Here is a 17,956-nt window from a genome sequence, read left to right as displayed (position 1 = left end):
TAACTACTTTGTACGCCGGGACTTGTAGTTCGCGAAAGAGTCGTTCTCGCCAAGATGGCGGAGTGGTTACTGACGTAAGATGAGAGGCCCCGAGGGAGTCTGGGCCGCGAGGGGATTGGGCGGTGCGCAGATTCTGCAGGCGGGAAGTAAAGACCAGGTGCTAAAACCTTTCCATCAAAGGAAGCCTGACGCCCTGAAGCCTCGCGAGATCCTGGCGGGGCCCAATGGAACGCGGGGCCTGGCTTATCACTAGGGGCGTTTGTTGGGGGCGGAGCTCGACGGGAGTGGGCTGGGCGTCGTAGGTGCCCGGCGTAGCGGCGTTCAGGCCGGGCAGCCGCTGTGCGGAGCGAAGCCGTGGCCATGAAGGAGGAGAAGGAGCATAGGCCTAAAGAGAAGCGAGTAACCCTATTGACTCCCCCGGGGGCCTCAGGAAGCGCCGGTGGGGCTTCGGGGGACAGCACCAAAGGGGACGATAAACAGGATCGAAATAAAGAGAAGAAAGAGGCGCTGAGCAAGGTGCCTGGCCGGCTGTTGGCCCGGGAGAGGGCGGGACGGGTCCGCCACCCGCGAGGATGGTTGGGAATGGGGCTGCCCTCTTCCTCTCCCAGTCTGCCCTTCTGCTTCTTCACCTGAGTGAAAATCGCGTCCCCCTGTCTTCATCCATTCGCTCGAGATCGGGGGAGCCCCTCTCGGCCAATCTCCGGGGTGCGAGTGAGGGAAAAGGGGGGGGGGGGGATTCCCAGACGTGAAGGTTTGTCAGAGTTGTGAGAGGACAGAGGGGGAGCGATAGTAAAGAGAATGAGGAATTAAAAGGTTAATCGGGAGGGAATTATTAAATAGTAAAGGGGCCATCAGGAGTGGGAGTAGTTTATGATAGAGTATTAATGGAGGCGACTTGAGCGAGAGTGGGGGGATTAATGGTTGGGGAGCCAAGTCAGTTTCATCCTGTTTGGGGAGCAATAAGGGAACTTTTAGTATTCTTTAGAGTTTTGAATTCTTTACGCTGAATGAGGAAGGATTTTGTTTTAAGATGTGTCGGATGTGTTAGGGAGAGAGTAAGTCAAATGTTCATGGCACCCAGAAAGACCAGGGTTAATCTACTAATTTCGTGCTAATACATCTATTGAAAAAATGGGTGCTAGAAAATTATGTGAAAACCTAGTAAACTGCGGGGCTTCCGCTTAACAGAACCTAAGATTTTCCTTGCTCCGTGCAGTTCTCCTAAGAGTTTATAAAAAACAGCATTATTATGATGTTTAATTAATTCTGAGCATTAGAAAAATTTTTTACTGGTGAGCCGTCTTGTAAAGACCGTCTATTTTCAGGGAAGGTGATTCTTTCAGGTATGACAAAATTGATTGTACTAATTTTATCTTCCTTATTCATTTCTTAAGGTGGTAATTCGGAGATTACCTCCCACTTTGACCAAGGAGCAGCTTCAGGAACATCTTCAGCCTATGCCGGAGCATGATTATTTTGAGTTTTTTTCTAATGATACTAGGTAAAATGAATAAATAAAAGAGGGCGGGGGTAAATGAAAAATTATCTTCCATTCTTTTTTTATCCTACTGTTTTCCATTTGATTTTTGAACCTGTCTCTTTAATATATGCATACTTGTAATTCAGCCAGACACCTGCAAGCACATTTACATAATTGCTTTCCTCTCTGCAGTCTGTATCCTCATATGTATGCCAGAGCATACATCAACTTTAAAAACCAAGAGGACATTATTTTGTTCAGGGATCGCTTTGATGGTTATGTATTCCTTGACAATAAAGGTGAGTCCTTGTAACTGAAGGGGAGTTTCTTTGTCATTTGTATGTTTAAGACAATGTGTGTATCACGGTGTTTTCTCAGTGCCTTCTTAGCTTTTCTAAAATTCTGGGTGATAAAATGTGCAACATTTGAAGAGTTTTACACATTTGCTGAGCTTATTGCAGTCTTATAAACAGATGAGTGACTTTTCACAGCTCTTGGGTATTTTTATTAACCTGTTATTTCTGTACTTTGATCAACTGAATGAAATTGCCACTGTTTTTCTCTTCCCGGCAAATTTTTTTGCCCTGGATTAGATGATGTGTTGTTTCGACTATTTACTAGTTTCAGCAGTAATACTGATAAATGACTCTATAAACTTCTATGACACATTTTAAATATTTACTTGTCATTTTGCTTCAAGGACCAACATTGATTGATTTTAATTTAAATCCTTTAAGCCAGTAATTCTCAGTTGGAATACTGTTCAACATTCTAATTTGTATTTGTACTTAAAACATCGAACTTGATGATCTCCCACTTTGTATCCAGGAGTCTATAGGGAAGAAAAACTTCTGTCTTAGCTCTCTTTTTATTTATTATCTGCCACTTGCAACACGTAGCCAGAGAATGTCCAAGCTGCCATTTGCCACTTTTCTTTAGGCTTGTGATCACAGGTAAATGATATGTCTCTTTGTTGGGCTGTTTCTCAGTATTCAAAGTTGGTAAAAGTGAAATCTTTGTCAGGGAATATACCAGTAAAGTTGAAAGATCGCCACTGTGTTTGACCAGCTTTTATCAATCCCCACCCCTCTCATTCCCCAAAGCATTTACTTCTCCACTCCAGCTTTATTCCAGCAGATAGCAATGTGTTCCTGGAAATCTGAGTTGTGTTTAAACTTTTTCTGCTTTATTTTATCCCTTATACTTAAAGAAGTGATAAATCTTGTCAATTTATTGTTTATTTAATATCTCGTTCATCTGTTTATCTTTCACACTGTGTCCTTCCCTCCTATTCCTTAGACAAAAGCTTACAGATTTTTCCTTTTTTCCCCCATTTTTGTATAATTCAGTCATTATATTTTGTATAATTCAGTCATGTTATATTGCCGCGAAATTAATGTTTTTGAAAATAGTGATTTCAGATAGCAGTTGCAGGGGAAAAAAGTCCAAATTCCTTAGCCTGGTAGTCAGAGTCCTTCAGAGCCAGGCCTCACTTCTGGGTTCTTTTTTTCAGCCTCTTCCACAATTCCTTCTACTCCAGTCTTGTTTATCTATTCCTTCTCAAATAGACCAGTAAATAAGCTAATCTGATTCTGCATTCACTAGGATTTCCAAAATCGTGTTTCCTCCGTACGACTTTGTGATGTCTTCTGGTCATTTCTACTTATTCTATTCTGGCTTATGTCTATATGCCAATAATGGTATTTTATACTTTTCATGGCATTATTCTAGAGCAGGGATCTGGTGTATTTCCTTTTTCCAGCAGTCACCTGGTTTTTTGTATTGAGATATAACTCACATGACCTAAAATTCAGTGGTTTTTAGTATATTCACAAAGTTGTACAACCATCACCACTGTGTGATTCCAGAATGTTTTCACTACTCCGAAAAGAAGCCTAACCTTTAGTAGTCATCTTCCCTTCTCCCTCTTCTAGACATTTCATATAAACAGAATCATACAATATGTAGCCTTTGTGACTCCCTCTTTTACTTAGCATGTTTAAGATTTATTTGTGTTACTGCATATGTTACTACCTGATTCCTTTTTTTGTTTGTTTTTTAAATGTGGTAAAATACATATAAATAAAATTTACCCTCTTAATCATTTTAAGTGTATAGTTCAATAGTGTTGAGTACATTCACACTGTTGTGCAACCAATATCTAGAACTTGTTTATCTTGCAAGACTGAAACTCTATACCCATTAAACAATAAATCCCCATTTCTAAGATTGGCTTATTTATTTAGCATAATGTCCTCAAGGTTGACCCATGTTGTAGGGTGTGTCAGAAATTCCATTTTAAATCTGAGTAATATTCCATTTTATATATATATATATATACACACACTGAGATACATACACACACTACATTTCAACCATTTATCTGTTGAGGGACATCTGAGTTGCTTCCACCTTTTGGCTATTGGGAATGATGCTCCTATGAATGTGGGTTTACAAATAACTGTTCAAGTCTCTGCTTTCACTTCTTTTTGAATATATACCCAAAGGTGGAATTGCTGGGTCATATGGTAATTCTATTTTTAATTTTTTGAGGAACACTATATTGTTTTCCATAGCAGCTGCACCATTTTACATTCCTACCAATAATGTACGAGGGTTCTAATTTCTCCACGCCTTGCCGACACTTGATACTCTGTTTTTTTCCTTTAATGGCTACCGTTCTAATGGGTGTGAGGTGATATCTCATTGTGATTTTGATTTGCATTTCCCTAGTGATTAAGTAAGGTAATATTTTAATCTTTTTGTATGCTTGTTGGCCATTTGTATATCATTGTAGAAATGTCTATTCAAGTCCTTTGAACATTTTTAAATTTTTTTTTGTTATTGAGCTGTAGGAGTTCTTTATATATTCTGTATATTGACCCCTTTTCAGATAAATGATTTATAAATATTTTCTCCCATTCTGTAGGTTGCATTTATACTCTGTTGATTTTGTCCTTAGGTGCACAGAATATCTTAATTTTGATGTAGTTCAATTTATCTATTTTTCACTTTTATTGCCTGTGCTTTTGGTGTCTCCTGGTGTATTTTTTTAATAACAGATTTATTGAGATATAATTCACATGTCATAAAATTCACCCTTTTTAAGATTCATTTATTTATTTATTTTTAAAGATTTTATTTATTTATTCATGAGAGACACAGAGAGAGAGGCAGAGACATAGGCAGAGAGAGGCAGGTTCCAGGCAGGAAGCCTGATGTGGGACTCGATCCCGGGACTCCAGGACCACGCCCTGGGCCCAAGGCAGGCACTAAACCGCTGAGCCACCCAGGGATCCCCCAAATTTACCCTTTTAAAGTGTACAGTTAGTTGGTTTTTAGTACATTCACAGAGTTGTGCAGTTATCACCACAATCTAGTCTTAGAATACATTTAGCACTCCAAAGAGAAACCCCATATTCATTAGCTGTCACTCCCCACTCTCCTCCACTATGCCCCAGCTCTAGGCAATCACTAATCTTTGTATCTTCATAGATTTGCCTAGTCTAGAGATTTCTGATGTATTTTTTATTTTTTAATTTTTTTGAAAGATTTATTTTTTATTTATTTGTGATAGACATAGAGAGAAAGAGAGAGAGGCAGAGACACAGGCAGAGGGAGAAGCAGGCTCCATTCCAGGAGCCCGATGCGGGACTCGATCCCGGGACCCCAGGATCGCACCCTGGGCCAAAGGCAGGCACAAAACCACTGAGCCACCCAGGGATCCCCTCTGATGTATTTTTTTAAATGAAAATTGATCTGTAGACTTTTTTACCCCCACAAATCAAAATATCCCACTTTAGAAGTTGAATTTAAACGAATATTTTACTTCCCTGTCATGTCTTTTCATTATGTTATCAGTATAAATTTGGGGCTCCTTTGGTAACACCTTGATTTTAGTTGTGCCCGTGGGATTTCTGCCTATTGAGAGACTATTCAGATGATTGCCATCAAAGGAGGCCTAGAGAGTGGTGGGTTGACTCTCTTGTATCCAATTTTTTACTTTTTTTTGTTATAGCAAGTGTGGTATTTTTTCTAAACAGGTCAGGAATATCCTGCTATAGTAGAATTTGCACCTTTTCAAAAAGCTGCAAAAAAGAAGACTAAGAAAAGAGATACCAAAGTTGGGACTATCGATGATGGTACAGTATAGCTCTAGTTATATAATGCTATTGCCATGGGTTTTTTAAAAAAATACTATCTTTGTGGGAATTAATTAGATGCCACTCTTTTAAATAGGAAAACATACAGAAAACGTTCATGAGAAATGTAACTCACTGATGAAAGCCTTGTTTGATTGTTAGAATGGAAGTGGGTTTCCTGTAGAATTCCCGTTCTCTCCAGGTAGTGCCATTTCATTCCTCCACCATCAAGCAATATATTGTTGACCATTGAGCAGTAAATTACCTTGGGTTTTCTGGTTAGAAGACAATGGGGAAAAATGAAATGTATCAAAGTACAACTCTCTGAGGTCTCATACTATTTTCTGATTATTTTTTTGGTTTCCATTTTTATAAAGAGGGGAGGTTTATCATTGAGAGCTGGGATGGAAAAATTTCTATACTCAAGTAAAACTTAATATAAAATAGCTGAAGTGGCCAGTAAAAATTTTTTAGGTTTTGAATATGCAGTTAACTGCACACATAGTAATTACATTGAACTGGAATACCAGAACTAAAAAACTGGACTAATTGCCATGTAGAGGAAACTGGATCCAGATTTTGAGCTCTGTGTGATGTTATGCTGGATCAAAGCTTAGCTGTAATGTTTTATATCTGATTGATATTTTAGAATCCTCTAGTTTGATTTCCATTATTTATCACAGTGGGTATTTTATAAAGAAAACATGGAAAATATTGAACACATGGGTACTTACTGATTATATCATAGATTCAGATCTGGAAGACTAGATCAATGATTTGCTCCACGGTACACAGAAACTCCAAATACAAGCAGTGGAATGACTCAGATGTGTTGCCCTTTCTGATGTCAAATGCATCTAAAAAAGAACTCCAGGAATTACTATCAGCTCCAGTGCAACATCTAGGACCTCAATTTACCTTTCTGGAAAACCTGATTTTCCTATGTTGGGTTTATTTAAAGTGAGGTTTACCCATACAGGAATTGCTTACATGCTATCAGTAATACTGTGAAGGTCCTATAACTACAACTTTCAGTTTTCATGTAAGTGTGACTCTGGGTTAGTTGGAACAGTGACTTTTAAAAGCAAGTTACTTAACATTCCTGTGGTGTCTGATTATCCCTGACTCCATGTTATATCAGACTCCCTTAGTGGGTATAGGGAGTAGGAGTCCTGAGAGTAAGGGACTAATAAAGCCCTAAATAGTCTAGTGGGTATGTTTAGGTTTATTTTTAATCTTCCATGATGTAGAAAGTTTTTTTTTAAGTCTGCTATATTTTCTGTTTACTTAAACAATGATTTAGATCCAGAATATAGAAAATTTTTGGAAAGTTATGCTGCAGATAATGAGAAAATGACATCTACTCCAGAGACACTGCTAGAGGAAATAGAAGCAAAAAATAGAGAATTAATAGGTAAGTGGGCAACAGGAATTAAGGACAATGGCTTTTTCCTCAGAAGACCTATCTGAATCTCACTTCTGTCACTTGTTAGCTGTGTGACCATGGGGAAGGCACTAACTTCCCTGAGACTCTGTTTCTTCTACTGTAAAATGCAGGTGATAATACCTGCTTCACAGGGTTATATTAAATCCATTGATAAGATTGGAAAAATTCTCTGTGACCCATTTTAATGCCACATATATATAAGTAGAAAAAATCTGAAGACTCATGGGACCTTTAGATGTTGGTAAGCTTTTGAAGATCAACTGGTATTTTCTAGAAACAAGCAGCTCACATTCCTGAAAAAAAATTTGAACTGAAAATATCAAAAGATAAATTTAGTTACTACAAAATTGAAAACTTCTTGAGAAAGTCTAATTTGGATATTGGTTCTAGTAGTAAATTGTCACTCTTCTAGTAATAAATGGTCACTCCTCTATCAACTCTAAACAAGCATAGCCCCTGACCCAGGATTTCCACTCCTAGGAATTTATCTAAAGGAAGTATGCTTTCAAAAAGCTAACTACAAGGCGGGGCGCCTGGGTGGCTCAGTCGGTTCATGGTTCATCATCCGACTCCTGATTTCTGCTCAGGTCATGATCCTCAGGATCAGGGGTCATGAGATTGAACCCCGTGTTGGGCTTCACACTGAGCATGGAACCTGTTTAAGATTCTCTCTCCTTCCTCTGCCCCTTCCTGCTCTCACTCTCTCAAAAAAACAAACAAACAAACAAACCTCAAAACATTTAAAAAACCCTGCATTGTTCAGAATATTAAAAATTGAATTACTCTTCTAAAATGGTTTTGTTTTTAAAGATTTTATCTATTCATTTATTTGAGGGACCCCGAGATCTTGACCTGAGCTGAAGACAGATATTTAAACAACTGAGCCACTCAGGCACCCCTAAAACAGTTTTTATTAATGAATGCAGAGTATAAGCCCATCTCTGATAATTTCCTTAGAATAAATTCCCAGAAGTGAAATGGTGGGGTCAAAAGATTAGATATTTTTAGCTCCTTCCTCCAATTTCTTCCCAGTTGAACAAATTTATATTTCCAACTGTAAAACAAGAGAATGTCCTTTGCACTCAATTCTCACTGACACTGGGAATTCTATTATTCTTTTAAGAAATTGTTTTAATTAGAATTACTTCACTTTTTAAAAAGTATTTTAAACCTTCAGAATTGAAGTAGAATACTGTGAAACTTCTTTCTGATAACGTACTTGTGAACTGTTTTAAGGGGTATAGTTTCTCCACCTTGGGTGGTTGGCAGGGAATGTCAGAAAATGGAATCCTTTCTAGGGGTTGATAAGTATTATTAATAATCTGTTTACATTTATGTAGCTAAAAAGACAACCCCACTTTTGAGCTTCCTGAAAAACAAGCAGGTAAACCTTTTGTTTTTATAGTTCTCTCAATACTTTTATTTCATTGGTTCATAATCTGTAAACATATGAGCATTGGGATCCTAGAGGAGGAATAACTGCTTTTTCTACCATTATTCTTTAAAGATTTGGCTCATTGGCCTCACTCTCTGGCCTTCTCCTTCAGTCTGGTTGTTGGACCAAGGATTCACTTGGTGAATTCAGAGAGTCTTTAGCTTGTTCCAGAGAGACTCCTTTGATTTTCTGAAAGCCTCTGGAAATATAGCAAGGCAACAGTGGGAGACTCTGAGACTAGCAGGCCCTTTAAGCTCATATTCTCATTGGGGTGGGAAGGGGGTTAAAGAGGTAGAATGCCATTTTGTAGAAAGTAGGAAGGAAAGACGATCCAATTTAGTGGGTGCCCACCATTCCTTCGGGATTAAGTTTTTGGTGATGATTATCTTGTTTGAAGGCTTATGTTGATTTTTCTTTCCAGAGAATGAGAGAAGAAAAAAGAGAAGAAAGAAGGAGGCGAGAAATAGAAAGGAAAAGACAAAGAGAAGAAGAGAGGAGGAAATGGAAAGAAGAAGAAAAACGAAAAAGGAAAGATATAGAAAAGCTAAAGAAGATAGACAGAGTTCCAGAAAGGGACAAATTAAAGGATGAACCAAAGATTAAGGTATGAAAATAACTTAAACTGACCGCATGTTGCTAAAAATTGCACGTATCTACTTCCTTAAGTACGCATGCATCTTGTGTTGGTGTCAATATAGTCTTGATTTTGTTGTGTTTTTTTTTGGGGGGGGGGGAGGTGAACCAATAGGAATCTTTCCTATAATGCTAATAATAGTATTTTTAAAAATTTGAGATAATTTAAACAGATTAAGTAATTTACATGATATTAATTCAGTGAAGATCTCCGTTATCATTGAGAATGTTCCATGTTTGGATTATTATTCTCTCAGTTCTTCATAAGTAAGGGCTTAGGGCTGGCTGGCATGAATTATGGGTTTTATTCAGCTTTTCCTTCATATTTGATACATGAAGTTGCCTCATCTGTTTGTTTTCCACTGTCTTCAGGTACACAGGTTTCTGTTACAAGCTGTGAATCAGAAAAATGTAAGGACCAAGTACATGATACAGAGCACCTAGTATCATGTCACACACACAGGTCTTAGTTAATAAGTCCTTTCGGTGGTGGTGGTAGTGATACCTATAGAAAACTCTTTCAGACTGACTGAGTCTTCTTAAAATCTGAGCCATTTTAAATTCCTATTTGAGAAGGAGGCCCAGATGACTTCCTGATGCTCTGCGGGGTACCCAGAAGCTTCAATATACAGCTAGAGGACAACCATGCCTAAACAGCTCTTTCTCTTCATGTGCCTCTCCTAACTGGCTGCCTTGTGGAAGTTTTAGGGATAAATATTCTGTATTACATGCTTCCCCTCACATGATTCTCCATGTTACCTTCTTTCATCTACCTGGGAATCTGTGGGTGGCAGATTCTGATTAACACATTACACGTAGGAAGAAGAAAACTTGTAGAAAAATCCCAGCCTTACTGATTCCCTTTTGAGGGCATGGCTTAAGCAGCTCTTGCTCCAACAAACTTCTTAGGGAAGTACTAGTACCTAATACTTCAGAGAAAGTCAGAAAAAATCTCTCAGAGATGGTGGCAGGGTCTCCTCCTTTTACCACATCAAAATTAAGCTGTTTGTGTGGTTAAGGGTTTGTTCCCTCAAGGCTCACCCGGGCTCATTATTGGCGATAAGGTGCTTGGCAGTGGTGTGGAAAGGTTCCCATCTTAAGTCCTTCTAGTGATCTCTCTCTGCCATGCCACAAGTGACCTGACTTGCTTTTCCTATCTGCAAGACAGAAGGTAGAGCCAGCCATACTAGAAACATTCATTAATGTTCTTAATAGAGTAATGAACATCCTGGCTTCTAACAAAGATGTTCATTAGAAAAATAAGAACACTTCCAATGAAACCTGTACATGGAATCCTCACTTTACATTGGTGCCTCCTTAGTAGTTTGGACTTGCCATTTGCAGTGGCTATGTGCTGAAATACTTCATGCTTAAGTCTTGTGGTGCTTTGCCTTTTGCTTGGTGACTTGTGTGATGCCTTCACCCTGAGATGAACCATTTGTATGATGCCTTCACTCTGAGACTTGAAATTCTTCTACTTTGCCTAAGAATCTCTCTGAATATCCAATACATGAGGGTATTCTAGAGAGGTTTGTGGCAGTGGTGTAAGAAACTATTTTGTTAGCAATTTGGACTTGATAAAGCACATTTTAGAATTGCATTCTGTCATATATATATATGTCTCACATGTATGTACATATGTATGTATATATATGTGACATTGAGCAGTGTTCAGCTCAGTAGAGATGGAACTTCACTGTTCCATGAGGTATTTGGATTTTTAAATCATGAAAATTAAGATTATACCATCATATGTATATTATTCTCAGGCTCAAGGCAAAATCATTCTTGCAATGGATCTCTCCTTTGGTGACAAAGGTATTTGTCATTTCAAGTACTACAAGTCCAGTAGTAATTTGCCTAGCATTTTAAATTTGTGGTATAGTTTCTCATCAAGTCATATCGATATGCTTGTTTGCTACTGAAGGCATACTTGGAAGTGTGCCCTGGTTCACTGAAAGGTTGACCCATCTAAAGCCAAAGGAGTCTTGATCCTATTGCCACAAGTGATTAAACCACTTTGAGTGGATAACACTTTCACATTAATAGCATCCTTTTAGTCAATCACTGCTCTTGTGCACTAGTTATTCACCTGTAAGTTTAAGAGTACCTGCAGAAAGAGGCCTTCTATAGCCTAAATTGAAAACACTTAGTATATGGTTTTCGTGGTAGAATCAGACGAGAATGTCCCACCTTTCAAAATAAGAATAAATTTGTTCTCTTTAAAGCTACTCAAGAAACCAGAAAAAGGAGATGAAAAAGAATTAGACAAAAGAGAAAAAGCCAAGAAACTGGACAAAGAGAATCTGAATGATGAAAGAGCCAGTGGGCAGAGTTGTACACTGCCCAAGCGCTCTGATGGCGAACCTAAAGATGAAAAGCCCAGGAGGTCAGTAGTCGGGGGCTCTTTGGTATACTTGTTTTCAACGTGTTTCTACAAGCTAGCTTTACTGCCATGTCCTGGACTTGTACCTGAATTCTGAGGGGTTGGAGGATGAGTAAAAGTTTAAAATATTCTAGCATCTCAGTCTGGGTGAATGACTTCTGGTGCGCACTTTTTTTTTTTTTTTTTAAAACACTGTTCTCAAAACGCTAGGATTTTTTTTTTTTTAAATACTGTTTCTCAAACGCTAGAATTTTTTTTTTTTACTCTGTTCCCAAAGTGCCACCTCCCTGTAGTGGTCAGGCCCTAATCAGAGCACTCCCACATGTGTGACTAGCCATTCTTTGAGGGTGCTAGCTCAGATCTGTTTCCCATGCAGGCCCGAAGAGGAGAGTGGCAGAGACTACAGGGAACGGGACTATGAGCGAGACCAAGAGCGCATCCTTCGGGAGAGGGAGAGGCTGAAGCGGCAGGAAGAAGAGCGACGAAGGCAGAAGGAGCGCTATGAGAAGGAGAAGGCTTTTAAAAGAAAGGAAGAAGAAATGAAAAAAGAGAAAGAAGTGGTTCGGGATAAAGGAAAGAAGACTGAAAGTACAGAATCAGTAGGCAGCTCAGAAAAAACTGAAAAGAAAGAGGAAGTGGTTAAAAGAGATCGCATAAGAAACAAGGTGCTGCTTTTCGTTATATCTGTTTATTTTCACGAGGATTTTTTTTCTTTTCTTGCAAGTGTAAAGGAAAGGGTTAGTTCACTGTTTATGACAGACTTTTTAAAAGGGAAGTTGAACTATCTGCAACTCTTTTTTTCAGTCTTGGTTGGGGCCTTTTATTGACTTATTGTAGAAATTTCAAACATACACAAAAGTAGAGCAGAAAAGAATAATGACACACTCATCACCCAGCTTTAACAATTACCAGCTCACAACCAACCTCTCTACCCCATCCCTGACTCTACTGGATTCTTTTCTTTTTAAAAAAGATTTATGTATTTATTTGAGAGCACAAATTGGAGGGGCGAAGAACAAGGCAGAGAGAATTTCAAGCAGACTCCACACTGAGTGCAGAGTCTGACGTGGGGCTTGATCTCATGACCCAGAGATCATGACCTGACCTGAAATCAAGAGTCTGAACACTTGGCCAGCTGTGCCACTCAGGCACCCCTGGATTATTTTCAGGCCAATCCTAAACATATCTTTAAATATGTCAATACCAGAAACAGATTATTTTTCTTAATAACATTTCATACCAAAAAAATAGCATTTTCCTACCAAAAAAATCCTCTAATAATAATTCCTTAATGTCCTACTTACTGTGTTTTTCCCAATTGTCTCACTAACTTCTTTATAGGCTCTAAACAAGATCCACAAATTGTATTGTATCCTTAAGTCTCTCTTAATCTAAACAATCTCCCCTCTTGTTTTCCTGCCATTTATTTGCTACAGAAACCAGTTTGTTATGAGGAGGTATTGGCTCTAAATTGGATGGACTAATTATATCCCTGTGGTATCATTTAACATGTTTCTCTATCTTACGTGTTTCCTTGAAAAGTAGGAGTTATATCTAGGAAAGGGGTCAGCAGATTTTTTTTTTCTGTAAAGGGCCAGATGGTAAATATTTTAGGCCTTGTGGGCCATATGGTCTCTACTAGAACCACTAAGCTCTGTAGGAAGGCAGGCATAGATAATATGTAAAAGAACGAGTATGGCTGTGTGCCAATCAGACTTTATTCATAAAAATAGGTTGCTCCTCACCTACAGGCCTGAATATATTTATGCTCAATTTTTGGCAAAAATACTTCATAGATTGGGACACCTGGGTGGCTCATTGGTAGAGTGTCAGACTCTCGATTTCAGCTCAGGTCATGATCTCAGGGTCATAGCATTGAGCCCCACATCAGGCTCCAAGCTTCGTGGAGTCTGCTTCTCTCTTTCCCTTTCCCTCTCCCCTCCTCATGCACTGTCTCTCTCAAATAAAGAAGTCTTTTTTTAAAAAAGAATATTTCATAGATGGAGGTGTGTATGCTTGACTGGCTCAGCCAGGGTTGTGATCTCAGGATTGTGAGTTCGAGCCCCATGTTTGGTATAGAAATTACTTAAAAATAAAATCTTAAAAAAAAGAATACTTTATAGATTGTGTTGTGTACTTCCTATTGCATCATATCAGGAAGATATGACATATGGCTGTCTTTCTAGTGTAATGTTCTGATCAATAGCAATTGTATTGTGGTTATGGAACAGGATGTCCTTGTTCTTCAGATATCCAAGCTGAAATATTTAGGGATAAGGGTCATGATGTCTGCAACTTATTCACAGATGGTTCTGCAAAAAAAACATGTATATATGTGTACATGTTAGAAGAAGCATGTGACAAAATGTTCATAATTGTGAATCTTAAGAGAAGGGTATTAAGTATTCATTGTATAAGTTTTACGACCTTTCTATAGATTTAAAATTTCTTAAGGTGATAAAGTTGAAAAAAACACCTGATCAGTAGGTTCGGGTATTATAAGCCTGATCCATCTATTATAAAAAATTCTTAGCCCAAAATTCAGTTTATACAGGAAGGGCAAGAGAAATACTTGATCCTCTCCCTTTATGTACCAGCATTCAGAGTAATGAGTTGGTGTCCCAGCAACATCTAGGTAATCAGTGAGTTTGGTTTTGTCTATAATAATTTGTGGATTTAGAAATATTTGGTGTTCCAATTTATCATCAGTTATTGTCCTTGTTGGTGTTTACATTGTCCCATCTTTGCACAGTGGGAGCCCTATCATCCATTTCTTTAAATGCTATGCAGAAATCCTACCTGTTTCAACATTTCATCTTATAAAAATAGTGAAATATTTTGCCGGAATTATTCAGTTGTGAATAATGCTTTAAGGCTAACTTCCATACACCAGGGAGAAGGGTAAGGAAGGCTCAACACAATTTTTTGTTGTTCTAAAAAGGGCTATACATCTAAGTTTTCCAGGATCATAATGTCATAAACCACATACGTTATTTGAACTCAGAGGTATGTGATGACTTTATTGAGACTTATTTAGGAATTTGAGATCTAAAATGCCACCTAAAGAGTCTCAAGGTAGGGTGTTGTTATATGTGAATTAAGAAATAATCATGTTTGTGGCAAGTTGCATGGAGTCTGAGCTCATAATTTCAGGGAGGTCTCCACGTAAGACTTTGCATTCTTTATTACTGTTTTACTCCTAAAATTTTTCTTATGTGGTAGTGAATATTAAAGTCCATTTACTTATGGGGAAGAGAGACAGGTAATGGCTGAGGTTTCTAAGTAAAGGAAATTCAAGCTAATTTAGTTCATCTTGAGATGGTTAAGAAAATTAGATTTATTGCAGACGTACCCTAGGCATATAAAATAATACTTACAAAATGGTTGCTTTTATGTGGAGATGGGGGAAAGGACATAAGCAGAGGCAAATTAACCATCAACACTGTCAAGTACTGTGCCCTCACATTTTTGATCTTGTAGTTGTTCTTGGTATATATCAATATATAACTTATGACTCTGAAAATCCCCTGTAAATGTTTAGAAGCCATGTTGTAACATTAACATTTAATTTTATTTCAGGATCGCCCAGCAATGCAGCTTTACCAACCAGGAGCTCGAAGCCGAAATCGACTCTGTCCACCTGATGACAGCACCAAGTCTGGAGATTCAGCAATAGAAAAAAAGCAGGAAAGTGGTATTAGCCATAGAAAAGAAGGAGGAGAGGAGTGATAAGTCCAAAAGGCCTTAGATGTCCTGACTGTCTAGGCAGCCAAAGAGCATGTATTAAGCAATCCAGAAGTGCCTTCAGGGCAAAGGAGTAGAGAGAGAGAAAGGATCGCTGTGCTGGTGGGGTACACTGCAGAGGAGTATGTTTTTTGTTTTCTGTTTTTTGTTTTTTTGCATCAAAGCAGGAACCTGATCGCAGGTTTGGGTTGGAAGTTCAATTTCATTTTTTTATGCAGTTCCTACAAATTAATTTTAAAGTGTCAGGCAAAGATGAGGGAGAGGACATGCATTGCAATTTGCAGGCGGGAAAGGTCAGGTGAGGACTTAATTAGGTATGACACGAGGAGGGGGAAAAAAGACAGCTGGTTCTAAAAGCAAGGTTTTGTTAAATCCTGGATTGAATTTTAATTTGAGTGGAACAGAGTCACTGTGAAGTCTTGTTCAGATCTAGTTACATTCATTGTTGGTGATAACTGTTGACTTTGTGTAGTGTAGATGCAAAAGCATGTAATTGTAGTACAAGGACAGTGAAGGATATAACATATTCGCCTGTGCAAAAATTTAAATAGTCATGTCGTGTCTATATCCTACGTCCTGAAGTTTTAGGATTAGTTTTAGTTTTTTGTTTGCTTACATGAGCTTAGCATAAAGAATATTTTTAAACATCTCCTTTGGCCTTTAGCAGTTTTTATATTAATAAGTAAAATTTAACCCGTTTGGTTCTTGACAATCCAGTCTTTGTTTTAATCTTAGGTCTCGTGATCTGAGTGCATACCCTCTCCAGGAAGGAAACTGTACCAATATTTGTTCCTGTCAAATAGCGACTTTTAGTCCTGGCTTGTTTTGCATTGATGTCAATAAATATCAACATCACTCAAGTATGAAGCTAAGTGTATTTATTAGCTTTACTAAATAGCTATTCATTTTGAGAAATTAAACTTTTGATACTGAATTAATCTCTTGGGTATTTTGAAATGGGATGAAGGATACTCATTTCTGCCTTCATTAGCCTTATGCTTTTATTTTGCCCACCAAGAAGATCAAATCATGGTTCACTACTCTTGTTCCATGAGAACCAAAACGTTTGGACAACATCCTTGGGCTGCTTAAATGTTCATTCTGCCAGCTGCTTCTAATGTGGTGTCAGTCTGCCTTTACTGAGTAAGTCACTGCTTTAGTTTTACTTGGCCTTTAGGAACCAGTATCCCAAGAGGCAGGTAAAGAGGAAGAGCCATCAGAGATGACTGAAAGAGAATAGTCCTCAACTGGGAGAGACTACTAAAGTACAGAAAGGGAAACTTTCAAAGAGAATGGCTAGCAGTGGTCTTTGCTGCAGAGAGGTTAGAGAAGTGAAGAGATATGTCCACTGGGCTTAGCAGTACTGAATTGCTCAGGCAAAAACCAGTTACGGTAAGGGGAGAGTGGCAGGTAGGAAATGGGGATGGGGCAGCCAGATAAACAGACCTTGAAGCTCAGAGAAGAGATCTGGGCTGGAGATAACAGATTTGGAATTCATCTATTTTTAGGTGATCATTGACGCCATGGGTTTAGATTTGGTCACCTAGGGAGAGAGTGTGAAGAAAGAACAAGGAGACCTAGGGCCCAGCCTTGAACAACTCTAAGGTTACAGGTAAGGAAAAGTACCCACAGACTGAAAAAGAGTAGCCAGAGAGTAGGTGGAAAACCAGAAGACCCCGGTATTCCCTGACCCAAGAGAAAAGACTGAAGAAGGTAAGGAAAGTGGCCATTAGGGTTGGATGCTGCTGGCAGGTCAAGTGTGATGCCTGAAAAAAGGGTATGGATTTCAGTGTATTAGAAATCACTGATGATCTGGAATTATAGGGAACAGATGCCAGACCAGGTTGAAAATAAAAACAACACAGAAATTTAGCAGTGAAAAAATGGAGATAGGTAAATAGTGTTGACGAAAGTTTTTTTTTTTTAATTTTTATCTTTTTAAGTTTTTTTTTAAGATTTTTAAGTTATTTATTCATGAGAGACACAGAGAGAGAGAGAGAGAGAGAGAGAGAGAGAGAGACGGAGAGAGAGAGAGACACAGGCAGAGGGAGAAGCAGGCTCCATGCAGGGAGCCTGACGTGGGACTCAATCCCGGGTCTCCAGGATCAGACCCTGGGCTGAAGGCGGCGCTAAACTGCTGAGCCACCTGGGCTACCCCAAGATTTTTATTTATTCATGAGAGACAGAGAGAGAGGCAGAGACACAGGCAGAGGGAGAAGCAGGCTCCATGCAGGGAGCCCGATGTGGGACTCAATCCCGGGACTCCAGGATCATGCCCTGAGCCAAAGGCAGACGCTTAACCGCTGAGCCACCCAGGATCCTGATGAAAGATTAAGTATGAGAAATACTAAAGCATGTTTGGAAGCCAAAAGGAAAGTTCTGAGAAAGAGGAGAAAGACCCAGGGGAAGCGATCATCAGTAGAGTAGGGTTCCTGAGAAGGCAGGTGCAAACGGGGCAGTACATGGGTAGAGGTAGCCTGTGGAGAAGTGACGCTCCACAGCCATCAGTCTTGAGCTGGCATCACTGCCTCCCTCCCCAGCCTGGAACCTGCTGCCAGGCCTCTTGAGGCTGTTCTCACATCAGCACTCCATTCATTCTACTTGCCTTGCCAGTCCCACTTGGTAAACCACACTTCCCTACGCCCCTTATGTTTTTTTTTTTTATTTACATATTCATTTTAGCAAACAT

At 38.9% G+C, this 17,956-nt stretch overlaps 1 protein-coding gene across 3 annotated transcripts; it reads left to right on the top strand.

Annotated features, from left to right (window-relative positions):
- The first annotated feature begins 166 nt into the window (after window positions 1-166).
- UPF3B (UPF3B regulator of nonsense mediated mRNA decay) lies at window positions 167-16,134 on the top strand. 3 transcript variants are annotated; one of them, XM_038588188.1, is made up of 12 exons: window positions 167-516; window positions 1,395-1,501; window positions 1,673-1,779; window positions 5,524-5,622; window positions 6,926-7,036; window positions 8,410-8,453; window positions 8,926-9,108; window positions 9,510-9,548; window positions 11,366-11,526; window positions 11,900-12,188; window positions 15,103-15,210; window positions 16,003-16,134. In XM_038588188.1, the coding sequence occupies exons 1-12, from the start codon at window positions 361-363 to the stop codon at window positions 16,009-16,011; spliced, it is 1,413 nt and encodes a 470-aa protein (XP_038444116.1). In that variant the 5' UTR covers window positions 167-360; the 3' UTR covers window positions 16,012-16,134. The 3 variants fall into 3 exon arrangements, with proteins under 3 accessions (XP_038444116.1, XP_038444115.1, XP_038444117.1); XM_038588187.1 differs by having other exon boundaries at window positions 170-516; window positions 15,103-16,134; XM_038588189.1 differs by lacking the exon at window positions 9,510-9,548 and having other exon boundaries at window positions 178-516; window positions 15,103-16,134.
- Window positions 16,135-17,956: the final 1,822 nt, after the last annotated feature.

Source organism: Canis lupus, chromosome X, assembly GCF_011100685.1.
Source record: "Canis lupus familiaris isolate Mischka breed German Shepherd chromosome X, alternate assembly UU_Cfam_GSD_1.0, whole genome shotgun sequence".
Taxonomy (NCBI): domain Eukaryota; kingdom Metazoa; phylum Chordata; class Mammalia; order Carnivora; family Canidae; genus Canis; species Canis lupus.
This window is presented reverse-complemented; position numbering and strand designations above follow the sequence as displayed.

Excerpts from the sequence above, each read along its gene's own strand:
- UPF3B (XM_038588187.1), top strand. The coding sequence starts at position 361 with ATGAAGGAGGAGAAGGAGCATAGGCCTAAAGAGAAGCGAGTAACCCTA. Across the intron at positions 1,780-5,523 it reads TGTATTCCTTGACAATAAAG|GTCAGGAATATCCTGCTATA; the intron begins GTGAGTCCTTGT and ends TTTTCTAAACAG. Across the intron at positions 9,109-9,509 it reads AGGATGAACCAAAGATTAAG|GTACACAGGTTTCTGTTACA; the intron begins GTATGAAAATAA and ends CACTGTCTTCAG.